This window comes from Neopelma chrysocephalum, unplaced genomic scaffold, assembly GCF_003984885.1.
Source record: "Neopelma chrysocephalum unplaced genomic scaffold, ASM398488v2 Primary Assembly neopelma1_24, whole genome shotgun sequence".
NCBI lineage: Eukaryota > Metazoa > Chordata > Aves > Passeriformes > Pipridae > Neopelma > Neopelma chrysocephalum.
Window position 1 is genome coordinate 4,572,265 of NW_020897693.1, and position 21,551 is coordinate 4,593,815.

Consider the following 21,551-nt stretch of genomic DNA (forward strand, 5'->3'; position numbering starts at 1 on the left):
TGGCAAACAAGTGGCCTCTGCTCGGCCAGCGTTTCATGAGGAATCTCGCTGTCCTCTTCATGGAAATGGGAGAGAGGAGTATTTCTACAGCATGTACTCACTTCAAGACTTTGAGCTCACAGTTTAAGAAAAACTTACAGACCAAAAATGACTACAGATCTGGTAAAATCCGGACTGATAGCATAACATCTTAAGGCATTCCTGTTGGCATTCAAGGTAAAAATACAGTTTAAATGGCACTGGAAACTCCTTGTGTTAAATAACCTCCATACTCAGTGTAGGTAATTTATCAAGGGGTTTCTGACCTTGAGTAGGGAAAGACATAGTTGTTTCAAACAAATTAAGTTTAATATTTCTGCACAGTGTTCTGTATTCACAAACACTGGGACCTCTATGACATACACAGGGTAAATTATGTGAAAGTACAAAAATCAGTCGTTGCACATACTGGTAAATAAATACATTTACTCCAGAATAACAAAGAGTTTCTTTAAAAAATTTAATTTGTAAAAGCACATTCTCGCAGGTTTATCTAAAAGTCTCTATAGGTCTGAACAAAAAGGAGATGCCTGAATAGTCGAAACAGGCCAAGACAGTCTTGTGTGCAAACAAGCATAAGGTGTTACAGCCACTATGACAAAACATGTCTGGTTAAATATTAGTTCTCACAATTAAGTCATTTTTTGTCAATTTTGATATATTCCACTCTTTAAACCGCATAGAATATAAAGGAAATCTAGACTTTAACATATCCAAATTCTACAGTATAACATTGGTTTATTTAAGAAAGGCAAAGAAATGAATAAGAAAATGTTTACTGTGGGAATAAAAAAAAATAAACCCCCCCTAATTAAACTGCTTTTTCATTTTCTGGGGGTAGAAACATTTATGTAGCACATTTTGTACTTCTTGAAGTTTAAGTAAACATGTCAGAAACAAAGGCTATTTTTCTTTACAGGCAGATATAGTCACAACACATTCTAAAATGGGTATTTCTTCAGCTGCTCCCAAACACTGGATATTTCAGACTGCCATGAGTTGGATGAAGATGATGTTGGAAAGTACAAAACCAGCTCCACGTCTACTAGGAACTCTCAGAAATGAACCACCTCAAAACTATTGAGTTTCTGAGATATTTCCTAAAGGTGCAACGAATTACAAAACATCCTCCACAGACACTTTTCCCCTTGTTTCTTGCTGTCGAATATAAGAAATTGTTCAAAAAGGAGAAACAAAAGCCCCAGTCTTGTAATCACAGGGTAGAAGTTGACTCACTGCATGGATCAATCCCACTGAAAAGCCACCTCAAAGGAAGAGCAGATGGCTCTCTGTAATAGGTACAGACACTTACATGGAAAGCATGAGAGAGAACTTTCTTTAATCTTTTTAATAGAAAAAAAAAATCACTTGTTCAAAATTGTTATAGAAGAAGTTTCAAATATTTGACTCTTTTAGAGAGATTTTGAAATAATTAACACCAAGGCAAATTAATATAATGGTTTATGTGTCACTGTGAACAGAGGGAAAGAAGACTAATACCACCAAAGAAGTTTTTTTAAGACTATATCCATATTTATATGTGTGTGTGTGCACAGCACAAATATTTGCACATCTACCTCTGGAACACATTGGGAAAGTCATAAATTAAGCCCAGCCCACCCCTAATACTGAGAATCCAGCTGTACTGGACATGTAGGGATGCCCCCTTTATGGTTTATAACTGCCAGAGGACCTGATTTTCCTTTCCGCAAGCACAGGATTTTAATTTGAAATAAACTGTTAGTTTCAATCACAAGAAAAGATTTTTATACTTTTAAGATACTACTAATAAAATTAATAAACCCCCAATATTTGTCTTTTTCATCCATGTTTTTCAGTAAGCCACTGTAAAAGGTTTGTTTCTTACAGACCTTGTTTCTTAGAGAAGCTCCCTCTGTGATTTGCTAATTCTTGTGCAGGTTCAGTTATCCACTATTTTATCCCCTAAATCATGGGCAGCATTTTGTTTTTCTAAATGCCCTGTTTAGTTGCAGTAATGACATCACAGAATTTAACAGCACGTTCTAATGGAAAAGGTCAACTTTTTCACCAATAGACATTCTAGATCCCCCTTTGAGAGTCAACAAGTCTTCATGGGATGTGTGTAAGAGCCAACTTTGCCCTCCTTTCCAAATCCAACTTCCTGAAGTATTCATGCCAGTAATGCCCAATTTTTGCAATCCATCTAAGCCCACTTTTAAACAAAGACAGACAAGAAGACATCAGGACTGTGGGAGAGACACGGAAATGTGACATTATGGAGACACAAGAGAAGTTAGAAAGAAATGTTCAGTTACACCAGCAGGCTTGGGATTAGGCCTGAAATAGAAATAAATGGGTGAAAGTGTCATCATGAAGAGATATGCACATAAATCAGGCTGTTTAGGAGAGAAACACGTGGTATGGGCAGAGTTCTTACCAACATAACACACCACAGGCAGTGACCATCATAGTGTATCAACCAACACTGAAATCCATGACTCACTCTAAGCGATGCCAAGCGGTGTGGCCAATTCTCCAGCAAAAAATCACCCTACTGTCATTCCCCAGCACATCCTATTGCCTCGTCTGCACACTGGAGTTCCTCCTCATCTGTAAATGGAGCTTGTTTGCACTTTGGTTTGCTTCTCTGTAACTGCGTTCCTTGGATTCTGTGATGCCTTTTTCTGGGCTTAGGGCTCAAAATAGTGCAAGTATAATAAAAAGGTGTTATCTTCTTATATGCAATGCAAACACATGGAAACTTCAAATAACTTAAAGAACCACAGGTCCCAATTTTTGCCTTCAGGAGGAGCTCTTTCTTCAGTATTGGGAGAACTGTATTTTAATGGCTTCGGTTCAGCATTTTCTTTGCTAAGCTTCCATGCACATCTTTGCAGCTGTGTCCTCTGACTGGTGACAGACACACAAGGTAGGGAACAGCACACAGGGAAAAACATGCACTGTTACAGGGCAGGGTGACAGTAAGCATGTAAGAGTTGCACTGCTTAGTGATAAACCCGTCCGTAATAAACCCGTTGTGTGTGTTTTTCTGATATGGTGGCTGCTTGCATGAATGCTAAGAGGGGCTGTCATCCTCCAGATCCAGGCAGATATAAATGAAGAAGAAAAAGAGAAAGGAAGATTATTTTCTGACAAACAAGCATACCTCTGATGGGCACTCTAAAAATAAACCTAGCTATACTGGCATCATTTACATCATGCCCCTAGCATCAAGCTCTGCTATACTGGTAAAGCAGCTGCTTTGAGCATACAGTCCCCAGACCCCGACATCCACAAAAACCCAAGAAGAAAGTACACTGTTGTCAGGAAGCTTAAATTCACCATACAGGTGGCAATAAATCAGGGAGTGCTGAAAACTACTGCAGTAGGAAAAGAGGACTTCAGAAACGTGGCCTCAGGGGTGCAGGTGATGAGCTTGGCAGGCGCAATTCAAGGAGCCAACTGTTAGGAATGCGGCACTCTTAAGTCCTAAGTGCCACCCTGAGAGTACAGAAGGGTGAATCCCTTTACATATGTTCTCCAATATCTTGGTCAGAAACCTGTTCAGCACTTTAAAATTCACCAACGACCTTGAACTGCACAATGTGATGAATACCCGGGTGGAGGATTACACAACCTGAACTGAAGGCCACCTTATTTCAAAATGGGAACATATACACAGGGATTTAACACACTTTAGTTCACAGACATTGACTTTATAGAGGTTTTACTGACTTAGTGTTCTGGAGTGTCCCCATATGGAAAAACCTGTACATCTTTGAAAGGAGAGAAAGTTATAGTGGGGGGGGGTGGGGTGGAAATTGGGAAGCTGAGAACAAAACAAGGCAATTGCAGTAACATAGATTACTAAGCAGCTGAAAAGCAGCTACCACCTTCAAAAAAGTATTTGAAGTGATACCAAATAGGAATCCATCCTCATGGACTTGTGCAATGAGGTCCAAAAGACAGAATAACCAGTGCTTTCAAAAACAGGGGTTGGGGGTGATTCCTTTCTAAAGAAAAGAAATCCAACAAAAAACCTTGTCATGGTGTCACTGAATTCAGTAACTCTTGAGAGTTTACCATAGTTTAAGAGCCATATTCCACAATCAGCTTTTTGAGATGACACTGCCACAAATCTTTTAGGAGTACACATCACTGATGCAGTCCTACTTAACCCAGAAGTTAGAATTAACAGAACACAGAAATTCTATCTTTTTAACCTACATTATAAAACACTGAAACTACAAATAAATACAGTTAGAAATGAAATAGAGCCCCATTGTTGGGGTTTTTTTCTTTACTTAGGAAAACTCAGTGGACTTGATTAAAGTTTTTGCAGAGCAACTTCTCAGTTCCTGACACTTGCACAGCACCCTCGTGTTTGTTCTGGGCCATCTTCATAAATTAATTTGCATGAAACTTGATTACAGTGCAGCTTCAATTGCCGAATGAGAACTGTGTATAATAATACTCACCTGCTGCTCCCAGACTTATGTGAGGCTTTACTAGCATCTTTCCAAAGTGCTGTTTTTAGTTTGGGGACATTTGTTAAGGCTGATATTTATCACAGATTGGCCCCAAGATGGAAGATAGTGCAACAAGCATAAAGGTATCAATGGAAAGCCCCCCAGAAAGGAACATTGTGCCATTTAGGTGAGAGAGGGCTGTATCTTTAGACCAGGCCCTCACACTGTGTCCCAGATGTAGTATGCAACAGGGTATCGTAGGATGTTTCATGCACACACTACTCTGCCAGTAATAGGATTCCTGGTTGGCAAAAATAAGCCCTCTGTCAATCCAGGCACATAGCACTAAGTGTCAGTGACTTTGCCTAGAAATTCTGGTTTTTTTCTTGGATGAAAAGTTTATATTTTTAGTATCAAATACCAAATCTCCACATGTAAATCTCCACAGCAGAAAATGAGGCAGAGACTTTATTAGAAAACACTGCTCTATTTGTGTTTAGCACTGGAAGTACTGCCCTTCAGAAATAAATGCAGAGGTGCACAAAACAGCAGAATCATAAGGCAAAACCCAAGGAAAGCATATTATAATAGCTATGTTATGTTTTTTCCAGCAGGACTATCAAGCACTGCTCATACAACAACTGAGGAAATGGCTGGAAAAGGCAGCTGCCTCTCAACTAAATCAACTTGGTACACCTATAACTACTTCAAAGACTATTTTATTTGAACTTAAACCACATCTTTGAAAACATTTTTAAAATAGCTAAAAAATGCTGTAATGTTTAAAGACACATCAGGATCAATACAGTTCTACATCTAGCCAGCAAGGACAGGAGATTCTCCCTAGGGAAGAGAACAGGATGGTAATAATTGGGTTATCTTCACCTGTCTCAGACTGGAATGAAGACCTCCTGTTATAAGGTGCCAGAGCTCACAAACTTGTTTGAACACTAAACTTAATAGGACCTCAAAGGTTGGACTTGATGATCTTGGAGGTCTTTTCCAAGCTTAATTATCCTGTGAGCAGTGCCCAAAGCCCACTGCCACACAACATACTCTGGTTTTGTGTAATGATGAGATTTTCTGCACTGGCAAAATAAGTGATCTTATGATATAGTTTTCCAAGACATCAAGACTAAATGTTGTTAAGGTTACACTTACCTAGACAGTTGGCATAGCCTTTAAAAAAAATTTTAAAATTCAAATGGAATGAAAATACTCCTGCTATTATTTGGTGAGTCAACATAGGAAAGGTATGTGATTTCTTACGTGATGTTCAAGAGTGCCTAAGAGAATTAGGAAGAGCACTCTTGTTAGGACTTCAGAAATCTCATCACTTACTGTGTTCCTCATCACACTGACAGATTCCTGCAGTCAAAGCCTGGCAATCTGCACAGGCCAAGCTCTGTTTGGCTTGCTCAGATGAAGCTGCAGGATCAGAAGCTTACATCATAAATGAGAGCTCAAACTTCAAAACAAGCTTAAGGAAAGAAAATTTTGAACAAATAATCTCCTTGAAATTTCACGCAATCTGTAAGCATTAAAATCAGCTAGATTTTAATGTTAAGATTTATAAAAATGTTTTTTAATTGCATTCTGGTACTTTGAGAGAGTTCACTTTATAAATTACTGACACTTCTAATGGCATTGTGCCAACTGGGATAGCCTCAGTAGGAAGCCACAGATACAGGGTGAAATGTGAGAAACATTGCATTGTAAACATCCCATTTCAGTATAAAAGTAGTCATAAATCATGAGACTCATTGTTTTTAAATTAGATGTGCGTGACAGAGTCAAAGTCTGCAGTAAAAACATTTTTGAACAACTGAGTCACATCCAAGTGAAAAAAACAAACGAACAACAGCACAAAAATGCAATTTGCAGCACAATCGCCAAGTGTCTTGGCTTGCTCCATAAAAGCATAAATAGGTGGTTGCATTAACTGAACCTCTGCAACATGTTCAGGAATAATAATTTTGAAACAACTGATGCTGCAAAGTAAAACACAACCAACAACACATTGCTGTGAAAAGGTAACATGTATCAGGTGGTTTGTCCTACTGTTTTTCTGCACTTCCAGTAACTAAAAATGACACAAGGTAGAAAAACTGAAGCCTCACTGAAATCATTGACAAGATTTCCATAGAATTCAACAGCATCATGATTTTATCCTAAGAGATTGTTTAGCTATTCAGTTTCTACACAGATAGCAGAAAACTTCATATTTTTACTGAGGTTCCTTCGGTGAGCACTAATAGGGTTCTGAGCATGGCAACACCAATTGTCATCAACCAGCCTCAAAATATTCCTGAGAAACCTCTCAGAAGATAAGAGACAGACGTAGGCAGGCTAAAAACTAGTATTTCCATTCAACTTATTGGAATGGAGGCACAAAGACGTTCCAAGATTTGCACAAAGTCAGACAGTCAGTTGGGATTACCAGCCAGGTGACCTGATCCCCAGGCCTGTGTTCTATCAGCTGTTGGACAACCTGAAAGACTAGGCTGATTTTAACACAGATTTGGATTCTTCAGGGCTTTTTTTGCACCCAAGCACCAAAAGAGATGCATGAGTATTCACTGGTACTTGCTAGGTACTACTTCCTACTCTCGAGTAGGACTTCGTTCCAGTTCATGTGCTTAACAAGCTTTTGCCAGAGTAATTTTCAAACTGCCAATGCAGACTTAAATAAAACCATGAAAAGCTTCCAATGTTATTGTGTAATCCAATTATAACATGAATAGGAAAGTGTTTTTTTCTCAAAAATGTAAGCATAATTTTCCTGAATGGCATCCTCTTCCTAAAGCCATCTAGCAAACCAGAGTACTGGTTCCATTAAACAGTTTCAAGAAAGCCAGTTAATTCAAGTCTTGTCATCAGTGAAGTATGGATAAACACACCCTTACTGAAAAAGGGGAATCTATAATTTCTAGGCAGTTAAATAAAATACAACATACAAAATAAGTTTTAATGCATTTTCATCCAATAAACAGGCATTTGTGAGTATCAGCTACTGAGCTATAGTTCATAGCAAAATACCAAAGCACTGCGAGAGTTGTGCAAATTCTTTTCTTAGTTCCTTGGTGAGCAACAAAAAGAACTGAAAAGTGTCTACATAATTAATTTCAAACACTTGCAGAGCAGAACCCTGGAAGGTACTTTTCGTACACGAGGAGCAACAGAAATCTGTTTTCATTAAGTAGAACGTACAAGAGAAGCTTGCACCTACAGTTAAATTAATTCTATTGCAAGACTTATGTGTATAAAACTATTTTATTCTAGTAATCAAAATGAGGCCTTCTGAGAAATCTGAGTTATCAGGCCATAATTCTAATAAAGGTGACTGCTGTGCTGTCCTTAATTGCCAAGCAAAGTTATTTACTTGTGAGCACATGCTTCTCTAAAAGCAGGAAAGTCTGGCAAATGATGTTTTAGGAGAGCAATGGGGCAGATAGTTAAGATGCCACAGGATCAAACCCAAACCAAAGTCTTTCCTCTGATATCTGCCACACGTTAGGAGAAACTTTCCCTGCCAGGAACACCAGGTAACCCTCTGTTCTGTCCTATTAAAATAAACAAAGACAAAATATTGCAATAGTGGTCTAAACTCATCATTCCTTCAGGGCAAGAACACTTTTTTCCCAGTCCTCGTTGCATCCTATGCAAAATCACTAATAAATTAAAAAATTAATAATAAAATCTGCAAAAATGTAAGATACAAGAACTGGGAGTGATTTTCCATACTAAGGACTGGATTGATTTCCTTCTTTTTTAATGGGTAGCTCTCAGGTAGGGGTAAGATTTTTATAGCAGAAAAGCAGGTCTAACACTCAATACTTTTAGGGACTCAGTGGTGTCTCTGCTTGTTTAAAATCCCTCCTTTGTTCATTATAAGGGAGCAAAACCTCAAAGTTTGAATTGATGGCATTGGTTCACCATGACTGATAAAACTCAGTGGTGTCATTTGACTCCACAATAATGTTTTTCGATTGTGCAGCCACCAGATTTTATTACAGAGCCCTTTTCACTACAGCTCCTTCAGTTGTAGTACCTCATGAGGACAGCCAGCTGGGAACTCCAGCACTATTGTAAGGAACTTGAATAGCCAGAGATTTGCCCAGTAATTATTACAAAACCATTCTCACAGATTTCTTAGCATCAGAATTTGTAACATTACTATTTTATGTGCCATATATTATCCTACAAAAGGAGCAGAGTGATGTCTAGCTTCTAAAAAACAAACTCTATTATAGGCAACCAACACACTTCAGCTCACAAAATCACTTTCAACCTTTTGAAAAAAGGAAAAATGAGGCAGCACTACAAAGGGAATCTAACAGCCTGCCTCTGGGTTTGTGGACAGCTCTGCTCATTGATTTGCAACCAATGGTTTGGAAACTCCAGTTACTGAATGTTTACTGAGAAAAATTCTGATTAAATTTTAGGCAAGCTTTTTTATCTGCTACCTTTTAATGTGTTAATTTACTCTACTGAAAAGCCAAAGGGCCAAATTCATCCCTCTGATAAGGCTTCTATTGTAGGAGCATCACTGAATGTGCACCAAAGGCATTATTCATCTGTGGAGAGATCACTGAGCAATATTGTCAAACACTTTTGAGTTGCACATCCTTAAAGAACAGATAAAAGAATTGTGAAGAGAATGAGAAGGAACAGAACATCAGAGATGAAGCAAATTAGATAAAGGGCCAGGAAGAAACTGTTTGATGTAAACAGAGTGACAAGTTAGATTAAGAACTCTCATTAAAGCATGCAGTATTTGCCTATGAGCAATTCAGGCAAGGAATTTGTTTACAGCTCTGCCAAAATCAACAGCAGATGCAAAAAATCATCAATATTGGGATTTTAAATAATATTAAATCTACTGTATCCAGACACTCACTAGGACTATGTGAAGTAAATACACAGCTCAGGGCCATTATATTCTTTGTCACACTGAGTAAACAAGGTTATGCCCTGTTGCACACTGACATGCAGGGCCAGCAGAAGTTATTAATATGAGTGTGCCACTAACTACACCTTGGTTACTTTAGTATGCATAAATCTCTGAAAATACTTACTGGTACCAAGATTTTATTACTGTTGTGGAAGAAAATCTAACTTTGTGAGGACAGTATTTCAGGTATGACTCTATGCTAAGACTTTACCATGTTAGGAGAACAAAATTTAGAGATGTGCTGGAAAACTTGTGATATCACCTTGCATTGGCATGCAGTAGAGACGTTCACCAGAAAATGCCCATCAGAAATAATATAGTTTTAAATTAAAAGTACCTGCTTCCAGAGCAGATGGTGAAGGTCAGGTGAATCAAAAGAACCCAGTACCTTGCTCAACAACAGTGAGGAATCAGGGTTTTGGCAAAGGCCACTAGGAACAAATCCTATTCTAACTGGACCAGATTTAATGAGAGCTCCTCATTCTTTAGTCCCAGGTTAACATCCCCCCCTAGTGACCTCAATTTATGGTGGGGAGTTTTTTCCTCAGCAGCTCATTGGCTGATGGCCTTGAACAATTCTGTTAAGATGATGGGAATTTGAGTCACCGCTTTCCTCCTGGCATGGTTACAGGTTAAAAAAAATACCTGGCTGGGAAGAACATGCAGTGAGAGTGAAGTTACACAATGTGCTGGCAGCAAAACTATCCCAAGAAGCTGAACTCTCTGCCTTTCCCCAGCCCCTCATTCTCACCCTTGTGCAGGAGTTCACTGCACATGAGCTTCCTTTCATGCCAATTCCCAGTGGGGTCATGATGTGAGTCAGACCATTGTTACAATCTGCGTTAAAAATAACCCTTCCTAAACCAACTCCACTACAAAAGCCAGCAGATTGTGTATTTGCACCATAAGACACTTAGTTCCTTTGACACAGTGCTGTGCATAGAGGGAAGCAGAAAACTATGTCAGGTGCCACTTTCTCAGGCTTTAAAGAAAGAGTATGACTGGCAAGGCACAGAATTAAAGCCATGCAGATTCAACCATTCCCGTGCTGCAGAGTTCTTGAAATCCACATCACACCTAAATCCCAGCAGTGGGAATTCTTGACTGGTTCTGCAGTAGTCTGAACAAAAAATTCTGTTTGTCATTGGAGCTAGTTTTTAAAGACTGATCTGAGGTAAGCAAAGGCCTAAGGGCCTTCACTGTTTAAATTTAAAGTGAGATGACAGATTGGGATGTGAAATGGTGGGAAACCACCAGCTACAGAGAAAAACATCCAAGTGCAAAGCCTAAGGATCAGACTGCAGCTCATGACTCAACACTTTGGTCATTCATTGAGGGAACTGACTGCTCATTTCTCTCTAACAAAAGCTGTCTTTTCATTTTGTACCATTGCATGGAAAGGCTTCTTGGAAAAAGATTTGAAAAAAAAGGCAGAACTTCCTGTTAACTGAAGATAATATTTGACAGGCTGAGTCCATCGACAAAACACTGTTCAAAGCCAGCAGACTCTTCCCCATAGATTGTTTAAAAGATTATAAAAAAATACTGGCAATCACCTATTTTCATCTCTTCCATGAAATTTCCTTGTCTGTATACTGGGAAGGAGATCTGAAGGCAAAGGTGAAGAAGAGAGTATATTTTTTTATTAGTTGAAATTATACAGTCTAAATGGCACAATCTTAAGGAGAGCCTTGTGGACTGTCCCTTATAGCCAAAAAGGAACTGGCAACTATGATACAATGATTTGATCTCATTTTTGCATTACATAATCTTTGGTTGTGCAATGCAAGAGTCTATAAGGAGTAAAAAGGAGGACCTGAATCCACACAGTATAAAACGCTACAACTTCTTCACTTGACTCACATTTCAATACCCTTCTGATGAACTACATATAAATTCTATTACTTTGTGTGCCATTATGGATAACATTGTACAGAACAATGGCAGAAAGACCGTTATTTTTAAAAGTGTTTTACAATGTGCTTTCAGTTGCAGCTCTGGGCTTTTGAGATGTTCAGGAGAAAAGATAATAGAATGTTTTTTCTTTGCCTGTGTTTTGAAATGGTATTTTTTTATATATTCCAGATAAATCAGAAAAAAGGAAACAAAAATTCCACACTATTTTAAGGTATTCTGTGTCCTGCCAGTGTCTCATTTGTATGCAGTATGCACTAGATTTGCCTAGAAGGATTTAGCTCAGTAGCTGGCACATTTACATCAGAGAACAACATACACAGTTTCAATCGATTTCAAGCATTCTTACAATGGGAAATAAATATGAAAAGTGGTTGTCGCTGAAAGTTCAAAAATGCAATCAACAAATTGTAAAAGCTCAAAAGGCCAGACAAATTTAATAAAATATTTCCATTTACCTTCCTCAGCTTTACACAGCCTGTTCAAAATAATAAGATTTGCTGCAGAGAGCCTTTATCCAACTGTTTATATCACTTCATACAAAATATGTGTTTGAATTACCAGAGAAATACAAGGATATAAATTCCCAGCACACAAAATGCCAAATTCAACATAAGTTTTGCTTTCTTGGCATCTAGATGTTTCCCTTTCCCTTTTCTGTACTTCAAATACATTTTCATTTGAAACAAATTAAAAAGCATGTAGATGTTAAAACATAACAACAGCTTAGAATTCAAGTGACTTGTGCAACATTGTTTTGTGCTTTCTACTTCTCCATTTCCTCCTACCGCAATTAAAATTCATCATGCCCTACTACATGTACAATAGCAATGCATCAAGTTCAGTCCAGTATAGGTTTACAACCTTCAGACTTGGCTTTATACTACACGAGATCCTTGCACAATCAAAAAAAAGTGCATCTTTTTTTCTGATCTTTCTTTAACGCTGGATGATGTGAAGCTCTGATTAGTCGATGTAGGAATGCAACCTTGAGGTATGATTGCAGCCTCAGAACAATTCTTACATGTAAAAAGGAACTTTTCGAGCGTTCACGCCCTTTCTGGATTTAAAAAAGACACCAATGTAATGGTGCCACTAGAGCCATGGTACAGTACATCATGGCACGTATCCATAACATAACCAGGGACATGAGATAGAACTTCTATTTACAAAACCTTGATGTCACTTCCAGAAAAATATGACAGGAAAAAAAAAAAAAAAGGAAAATATAATTTCCTGAATGTCCTGAATTTTTAGAAGATTCCTTTTACTTTCTCTTCAGCAATAGAGTAGTCCTCCACAACTGCATTTTCCCTGACCTTTTTATTATGGACCACAAGTGACACCAGCAGGAATTGGGAATCATATGGCAAACTGCTTCCTTTGAGAGGATGCTCACCCACGCCCCTTTACTCACAAGCCAGCTTGCTGTCAAAACTGGAAAGGGCAATTGCAAAGGCTTGTAGTGCACACATTGGGTAGTTGTAGTCCATGGTGAACACATCCTCAGCCACGCGGCCAAACTGCATCACTATATAGTCAGCTGCAAGAAAGGTCATAAAAGGTGACAGAGCATTATTTTTGTTTGCAGTCCTTACTAAATCAGTATGCATTCAACATCATCCTCTGGCCCAGTTCAACGAAACACAAACAAAACGTGCTCACTCATGAAACTTCCCAACACTTATTCATGCAAGTGGGTGTGCTGATAGCAGAGGGAGAAGCAAGGATAGCTTGAGTGATCGAGGGTTGCAAGATTTGTTACTGTTAAAAGAAGGACACAGATAAAAAGTGTTTTTTGCAAGCACAGAGAGAGAAAATGGCTTCTTTATAGAATGTTCAAACCTCTTTTACAGATCTAGTGCCAAATTTCACGTGCACCAAGAACCAGTTAATTCTATTCTCACTTAACTTCAGGCAAGTGGACAAGCAAAAATAAGCAAAATGGAGGAAGAAAAGGTATAATTATTATCTAGACCTAATCATATCTCTCTGTTATAGCACGTTCAGAAATTCTTCCCAACTTTTTTCCCTTTTGTACTCTTTGTCAGCAAGAGGAAATCTAAGCCTCATTCACAGTTGGAAATGTTTAATTGCAGAAGCAGGTGTACCTGTTTCCCCTTATAAAATGCAGCAAATGCATACATCAATGTTTCAAATTCAGTGTTGCTCTCAGACACTAGCACAGCCACTTTCACCAGTTTCCCTGCAGTCTGCATGGCACTGGTCTAGCCTGGTGGGCTCCAGCATTAGTGACTGTGCCTGCCTAAAGTGGGCATGAAGTGGGGCAGCGCTGCTCCATTCCAGCATCTGCCCTTATCATGGCTCCAACAACTGTACCTAAACTGGAGAAAAAAAGGCAGCTGCACATTGATGGCAGAAAGCAGCCCATCAGTAAGGGCCTGGGGATAATGTGAAAGGCTGTTCTGACATTGGCAATGTTCTGTAGGGCTAATGCCACAAAGACTAGTAATGGCAAGGTGGATGTGCAGTGGGACTGGTGTGACTGCCACCTCCAGCTGAGCAGTGTGTGGGGACCAGAGCAAACAAAAAAACCAAGGAAGGATTATGTGATACACATGCTTGAGCAGAGTGACCCTGCCCTGTGGTCCTGCTGACTGCAGGACTGCGAGGCAGCTGGTCTGAGAGCAGAAATGACTTTAAACTGTTGCTCAGTTCATAAGCTGGGCAACCACAGCAGAAAACTCAGACAGCACATAGCTATCCCCTGTTGCAAGCATGAGCATTTAAACACCTAACTTGCATCAATGCCACAGCCATAAGGTAGAGCAGTATTAAGCTGGACCCACAGAATTCAATTAAACCTGCTCAGATAACAACTGCAAGTGCAGAATCCCTCCCAGGCTGTGCATGCAGTACTCTTCCTACACATCACTGACTGAGAGCTGTACTTACGATCATTGTCATGAATAATTTGGAAGTTTTTCACCGAGGCCAGTGTGACTCGACCATGGAAATTTAAAACATAGGACTGGGTGTCGTCATTCCAGACTGGTGTTTTGTTATGCAGCTCAATGACACTCTCTGTGTTTTTGTTCTGCCATCTTGCAAGAAGTGTCTCATGTTCCTGCACACATCACAGATACACACTTTGCTTTAACATAATCACATGACAAAAAATACATTAGAAAAGAACATAAGAATTCATAAATCCTAGCCCAAAAACTGAACTGTTACCCTCAATCCTTAAAACAGCTTCAACGACCGAAAGAGAGAACTCTGAGGATCTTAATGTGAATGTGCATTTGAGTCCTTTCCACCATTTGGAAAATGTTAGTTGTAAGTTTTGTTACCAAAATATATTATTTGTAGTGCTTTTGTGAGTCACAGGACTAGTCACACATCCTATTGTTATGCAGTTGTTCAAACACCACTTTATTTACCTCTAGACCTTCAGAAATGCAATTAAAAACCCCGACTCTAACTGAAAGAGAATTCAAGTTATTTTTTAGTGTTGGCTGATGGTGTGACTTACATTTCGTGGCCTGATGGAAACTCTTTCGTGGTCCATATTCATTCCTGGTATGATCACACTCATTTTACGAGGTCCTTTAAATCCCAAGACATTTGTTTCCTAAAAATGTTTAGAAAAGATTTCATCATGTTCTTTATTTTTAAAGTTAATTTCTTCAACAGAGAGACACAGTGGCAGCCATGGGAACTTATTTGTTAGTCAACTAGAAAAACATCTTGAAACTCCCACCTTCACTGGCACTGCCAAACATTCTAGCTTTGTCTTAGAAGCTCCAACAACAGGAAAAATGGAAATAGAGAGGTTTCCAAAAACATTCCTAGCATTGGCTGCCAGCACCTTAATATAATTTAAAAACAAAAATCCCTTTGTTAAAAAAGGATATGAATTAACCAGATTGCTTGGCTACTGCTAGATCCCAAAATAAAGTAGTTGCAATTTAAAAATCATAAAATGCAGTCACACATTTTGATGCGAGACAAAATTAAAGATATGGGACCAGCTCCATTTATTCCAGAGCCAGCACAAAAGCAAACAAGAAGAAGCTGCCAGTAAGAGCATCTGTTAGCAGTGCTGTGGTTTTCAAAGCCTTCAGATATGTTATGCTTAGAGATGAACATGGTAAAAAACAAACACATTAGCATGAAGGCAAATTTTCTAGCTATGAAGACAGGGAAAGTAAAGAAATCACAGGGGCAGCAAAAGTAAATCCATGGAAAATACAAGTTCTTGCATTAAACATGATCTGATGCTTTTGACCATATTTTTACAAAAGCTCTCCAGTAACAGCTCTCCAGCAGAGGACAGCTCTCACTGTCCTCTCAAAACACAACCATTAAAATCTAAACCAGCCTAAAGCCTTATTTTTATCTGACACTTCTTTTTTTCTCCCTCAGAAGCAACTAGGGCCAAATATTTCTCTAAGTCATCATATGCTTTCAAAAAGGTAAAGGACAGTATTTCCCAATCCACTCAGTAAAAGCTGATTTTAGTATTAACTCCAGTAAATGAAATAGTGGAAGTTCATATCCTCAAGTTTCATGATAATTTTTTTTCCAGTCATATGGATTTTTTTCCCCTCTACCATTCTGAAATGAAGGGCCGTGGACATATACTAAGGAATCTCAGGAAGGACATTCCTATTGGTGCTATTCCCAGCAACACACCACAAGATGACAAGAACCAGCCAGCCCTGGCCTCCAGCTGGTGGGGCTTTACCACTGGGACATTTAGAAATTACACATTCAGATGTCTCTGCTTTTATACTTTTAATCAAAGTGTCCTGATTTTAAGGAACACTAAGCTTTTTAAAACATTCCTACTCTTGCGAGTAAAAATCCAAGCATCTCAACTCACCAAAAACATCTGAAAAATATGCCTAAAAATTACTTGTGCAGTTTTGTCATCCATCAGACCTTTGAAATAACTTTGGTTGTTTCAGCAAACCATCTCGAGATTTTCCACAACTCTTTAAAGTTTTTCACGCGTGCAAGAAAAATTCCACTGAGTTATTTTACTGAATACTCCTGAAGCAATCCAGGTATATTCATATATCTTCCTAACTCTGTACATTAATGAGAAGATCCTGCCTCTTTTCTGAATCATTTATGTCACATCTTTTGGCAGAGTAAAACATGTTATCAGTTCAGTTGGAAGCGTTATCCTTGGTTCTGCGTCATGGTGAGACGAAAACTAATATGACTGCCAGTAAGAGAGACTCAGCACAGCAGAGGACAAGTTCTAAGAAAAAATTCATGCTTATGCTTATTTTCCACTAACTACTGGCAATTTTAGCCCTCTCTGCAATGCCTTACAAGCTTTTCTTCTCATCAGGCAGCAGTTATGCTATACATAATTATTTTAGATGCTGACTGGTTGAAGACATTATTCAAGGTAAAATTAAATAATAGTGCTGAATCACTTCCCTCCCAACAAGCAGTATTATCGCTCTGAAAAGACAGGACCATACTCTTTGGATTTACTCAGAAACACTAAAATTGGAACTTCTGCCACATGATAAGAGAAAGGTCACTAGTTGCACATTACAACCATCACCAATTATCATACATTGTACTGCAAACGCTGCCCTTTTGATAAAATCATGGTACCCTACTGGAATTACATAAACATGGAATATATGAGGAAAACAGTCAGGACAAAAAGAGGAGCTTTAATTAAAAGCAAATCTTTCCAATACACATGCATCCAAATAAAACTAATTCCCCCTACCTCCTCTCTCATTCCCTGCTTCTCTTTTATTTCCCTCCTCCATGATTTTGAGTGTGTAAATTCAAGACTACAAACGGCATTATTGGGGGAACAGAGGCCAAATTCTGTTTTTACACCTTTTTAATGCCACTGACAGTCTTAGTTTAAACAGGAGCACAAGTGTTGTTAGCTAGCAGAGACCCATTGACTCAACCAGGACACCAGTCATCAAAACCAGCTAAGGACTTGGCCCAGTACTGCTCAGAGCTGCACTCTCTGCCTTAGCCAATCCAGTCAGCTGTTCTGTAAGCATGTGTCACAATAAACTGGATTGAAAGAACACAGAGCCTCTGCACAGGGTTGTTTTTAAAACCTTACACACTTCTAAGAAACTATGTAAGCATCTTGCTTTAGTGGCAATAGCTGCCACAATAAAAGCAGCAAGGTGTATATCCCAGCAGCTTCCAGGACATTCACAGTTTTGTTACCCCAATTTTCTTTCAGCCACTTCCCTTTCTGGACTTGTTTCACACATCTGTGCTTAATATCTTCTGCAGAAACTATCATTCCATAGAAAGCCCAAATCACAGAACCTAAAACACTGGAGCACAATGCAAGTGACTGAGGCCTGAGTAGAGACACGGGGTCTTGTTGCTTTACTGAAACCTGAGTCGCACCTCAGAATGTCAGCTGAGCTCCCTGCCTGCAGAATCTGACACAAACCGAATTGTGAGATACTATGGATACAAAGGAATCCAGCACAGAAAATCCTGGTACAAGTATTACAGTTACACCTCACTGCTCCTTGATAAATTTTGTCACGCGATTCTGCAACCAGCCATTAGGTGCTGCTGCAGGTTTATTAATATGCTGGGCTGCCAGCAGTGGGGGAGTAAAAATGGTTAACAGCACCTGAGAGAACTGTCCTTGCTCTCTGTTCCCGATCCTTGAAACATGCCCTAAGGTGAGCTCCACAAAGAGAGTCCTCGACACATTTATCCCACAGTTAACAGATGCATCACCAGTTTCTGCCTGTATAAACTAGACCTGCTGAGGTGATTAGGAAGGTCACGCTCAGTAAATTGGTGGGAGTGGGTACAGCTTGCTCTCCACATGGGTACCTGATCAGATGAGTTGAGGGACAGTGAGAGGCATAATGGTGCTTTTAAAGTATTGTTTTTTATAGTTTTTGCTGCAGGGGAAATCTCAAGGCAGGAATTAAAAGACTGCCTTAGGACAAGGGTGTTTCAGTCAATACTGCTCTTCCTGGCACTCTTTGCTGTGGTTCTGCTGCAGCCAGGGACAGTAATCTCACTTTAGCAAACCTGGCTAGTAATGAAATACCATTCCAATTTCCTTTTGTCCTCTGGCCACAGCACACCTGCAAGCCTGCTGCTTTTCTCTGTTATTATAAAAAGTAATTTTCTTATACAAATGTCCAAATTTCAAACTGCTGATTACAAATACACACATAAAAGCAGCTTATCTCAGCCACATTGTGCCAACAGTGGCCATGGTTCGGTTCTTTCCAACATTCGCACTTCTAGTTACCTCTGCTGACCACAACAGCTTTTAATTTGGCAATGTTCATCATTCAAAAATTATTGTTGTTGACTTAAACAAGCAATGCCTAAATTTTTCAATATATAACATTTTTCAATTGTTTTTTATTTTCTTCTTGTATTTCCAGTTTGCACCAGAAGACTAGTTGCCCAGCTCCAGGGAATGCCCTCCCATATAAATCAGTAAAATTACCTACAATAAACATCTAAGTTCTAGGTTTCTACTGAAACTTCAGTCAAACTGACACCAAGTCCTGGAGTTTCTTGTTAAATCCTGCTGGCTGGATTTTCTGAGGGTTTCAAATCTAACAGGAATGGAGGCATATGTATCTGTTTCTCTGTCTGTCTCCAACTGTAAACTATGTGCCTGAGTAACAGCACATGTGAACAAACACACTATTTATACTGTATCCACAGAAAAACTGCATCCTAAGCAGCAGGAAAAGAACACGCTAGCAGCTAATACTGTCCCACTTCAGTACTCTTGGCGCTTTGCATGGAAAGGATGGCTCTCTGCTTTTCTGCTCATGTGCTGAAATCTTCCAGACACATTGCTCCCCACAACCCGAAGCTGACCTTTCTGGGAACACATTCTGTGCGTACACTGAGTATGTGCTGGACCTTGAACTGACAGATTTCCAAGTACCCTTGATTAAAGCTGGGCAGGAACTTTTCAGAAAAGCCATTCTTGGATATTTTTATCTGAAGTTGTTGATTTGTGAAACCAGACAACTTTCTGTAGCAGTGTACATACCAACTTTGAATGGAAGGATTTCTTGGGCCCACATATTTCTGGACAGAAAGAATCATCTCAACAAAACTATTACTTATCCAGCAATCAGGAAACAACAGCAACTGTGTTTCAAGTCTTCACTGTCTGCATTGCTCCTGACAAGTGCTATTTACTGTCTTATAAGAGGCTGGTCTCTCTCATTCAGTACAAGTTTGGATTTTGCTTGGGGTTTGCTTAGGTTTTTTTCCTGGTAAAAAGGAGTTTTAGACTTTTTATCCCAGTCTCTCAGCTGCTGCACACATACCTGTCCAGCTACCTATGTATGATTTGGATGAGAGATGCCTCCTCCAAAATGCCATAATAAACAATCACACTAGAGCAGTAATGCCATGCACACAACTCCTTGTAGTTCAGGAGGCTCCCTCAGCTGGTGTCTGCAGGAAGCATCCTACCCCCTCCAGGGGGGTTGTGTAAAAGCCCCAACACCTTCTGACCAAAGGTGAGAACTGGGTGATGTGTTCAGTGCACACTTTTTACCTCTACTTTCCACTGAATTTCCCGGTTTCTCTAGTGGAGATCAGCTGCTCTGTTACATCCAAGTATGAATGTAGATTTACATAATCCTAAGTGAGAAGGAAATTCAGAGTGCTGTTTCAGAAACTGAACTGCCCTTCCTGCACATTTTGCCTGTGAGCAGTACTTACGTAACAAATAGCAGCTAGCTCCTGACGCAGGGTACTCGCCTCCAGGCTTGATGTTGTTTTCATTGGATTTACTCCATTGTCATAAACTGTAAACTTAGTTCCCATAAGATTTGATCTATCAAAAAAACGGAAAATCCAATCACCATTTGCCAGTAATGCTGCTTGAGACATCTATCCTTTACTGCACTGTAGCCCCAAAGGAAAGAGAAGTACTGAGTTGAGAGAGCTGTTATTTCTAATCCCAGGTAAATGGCAACTCCTGGATTAAAGGCCGTAACAAAAACAGTACAGTACAGTACAGCAGAGTATACTAAAAGTCCCCTATCGTTACACTGGAGGCTTCATCTTGCAAACTAGAAAATTTGAAGAAAGCAGTAAGGAAACACTCAGCTGGGTTATTTTGTTTGTTTGCTTGTGTTTTTAAAGTATGCTTACTCTGTACAAAACTATCTGCTTTCTTACCTGACTACTAAACCCCACTAGAATATAGGGAGTGATTTTTATAAAGTCATAAATAATCTTTCCTATTTCAATGGAAAGGAGTGCAAAATACAATGTAGGACATACAAAACCACATTATCCTCATTCTGTGTCTGCACTGCAATAAGTAGCACGTGAAGTTCCAAGATCCACACAGGCAAATGGCAACGAGCAGCACAGGCCCTTTCCTCAGGCAAAGATGATCTAAACATACATCAGGAGGCTCCAGGTATTAACAACAGACTGGTGTACAACAGGGTGACAGACAGAAAAGAAACATGTCCTTCTGAAATAATTCCACTGCCTGCAAATAACTGATTTGGATCTTAAGGAACAGGCAAAACCAAAGAGATTCTCTGTGTAACAGACAGTACTTCCATTCCAAGGTATTTATATCAATAGAGGCTAGACACAATGTGCTCATGCACTTCTGAAAATCCCATTAAGATAAGTTGTGCTTGTACACCCTTGAGAATCTGGCCTTTGAGCATTTAAGAAGCTTCAGTCCTGATGACTTTTAATAAAATGTGATCCTATAAATACTTGGAAGATTTTGAAAACATTCCTTGGATACTGGTGATCTTTAAGACCATTATCACATGATGTATGTAGTCAAGCCTCTAATGAAGAAGTCATAGTGGCTTACAGGCTTCTTAATATCAAATTAACTTTGTATTATACAATGAAAATTCTTAGACTTATCACTGTTTACCTCAGTTTTCCAATAAAACTCTCTCCGCCCCGAGACAGGTCAGTTGGGTCTATAGAGATGAGGTAATTAGAGGTTTTACTCTTCTTTCGTTTCCTTCCAGCTAACAGAAACACCTAAGCAATGCAAAAAAACATATTCCAGAATGTTAAAGGGATTAGCACACACCACTTCCTGCCCTGATATATAATAAACCACAGGCAATTTTTCTGTCTTCCAACATCATTAGCAAAGTAACAGAAGGTCTCCTGACAGAAGGTCTCCTGGGACTTAGCAAAACCAGGGGAAAAAAAAAACTGGAAAA

General features: G+C 39.2%; 1 protein-coding gene across 7 annotated transcripts in view; it reads right to left on the bottom strand.

Moving 5' to 3' along the window:
- Positions 1-448: 448 nt before the first annotated feature.
- The window catches only part of TUB (tubby bipartite transcription factor), a 159,517-nt gene continuing 138,414 nt past the window's right edge, over positions 449-21,551 (bottom strand). For 5 of the 7 annotated variants that reach the window (XM_027700720.1, XM_027700736.1, XM_027700744.1 and 2 more), the window contains 5 exons: positions 21,251-21,363; positions 20,059-20,173; positions 14,855-14,953; positions 14,275-14,446; positions 486-12,901 (listed from right to left, as the gene is read on the bottom strand). In XM_027700720.1, coding sequence (XP_027556521.1) covers positions 12,768-12,901; positions 14,275-14,446; positions 14,855-14,953; positions 20,059-20,173; positions 21,251-21,363 — 633 coding nt within the window. In that variant the 3' untranslated portion in view covers positions 486-12,767. Of the gene's footprint in view, positions 12,902-14,274; positions 14,447-14,854; positions 14,954-20,058; positions 20,174-21,250; positions 21,364-21,551 lie in introns of all 7 variants that reach the window. The other 2 variants (XM_027700710.1, XM_027700729.1) reach the window with 2 other exon arrangements.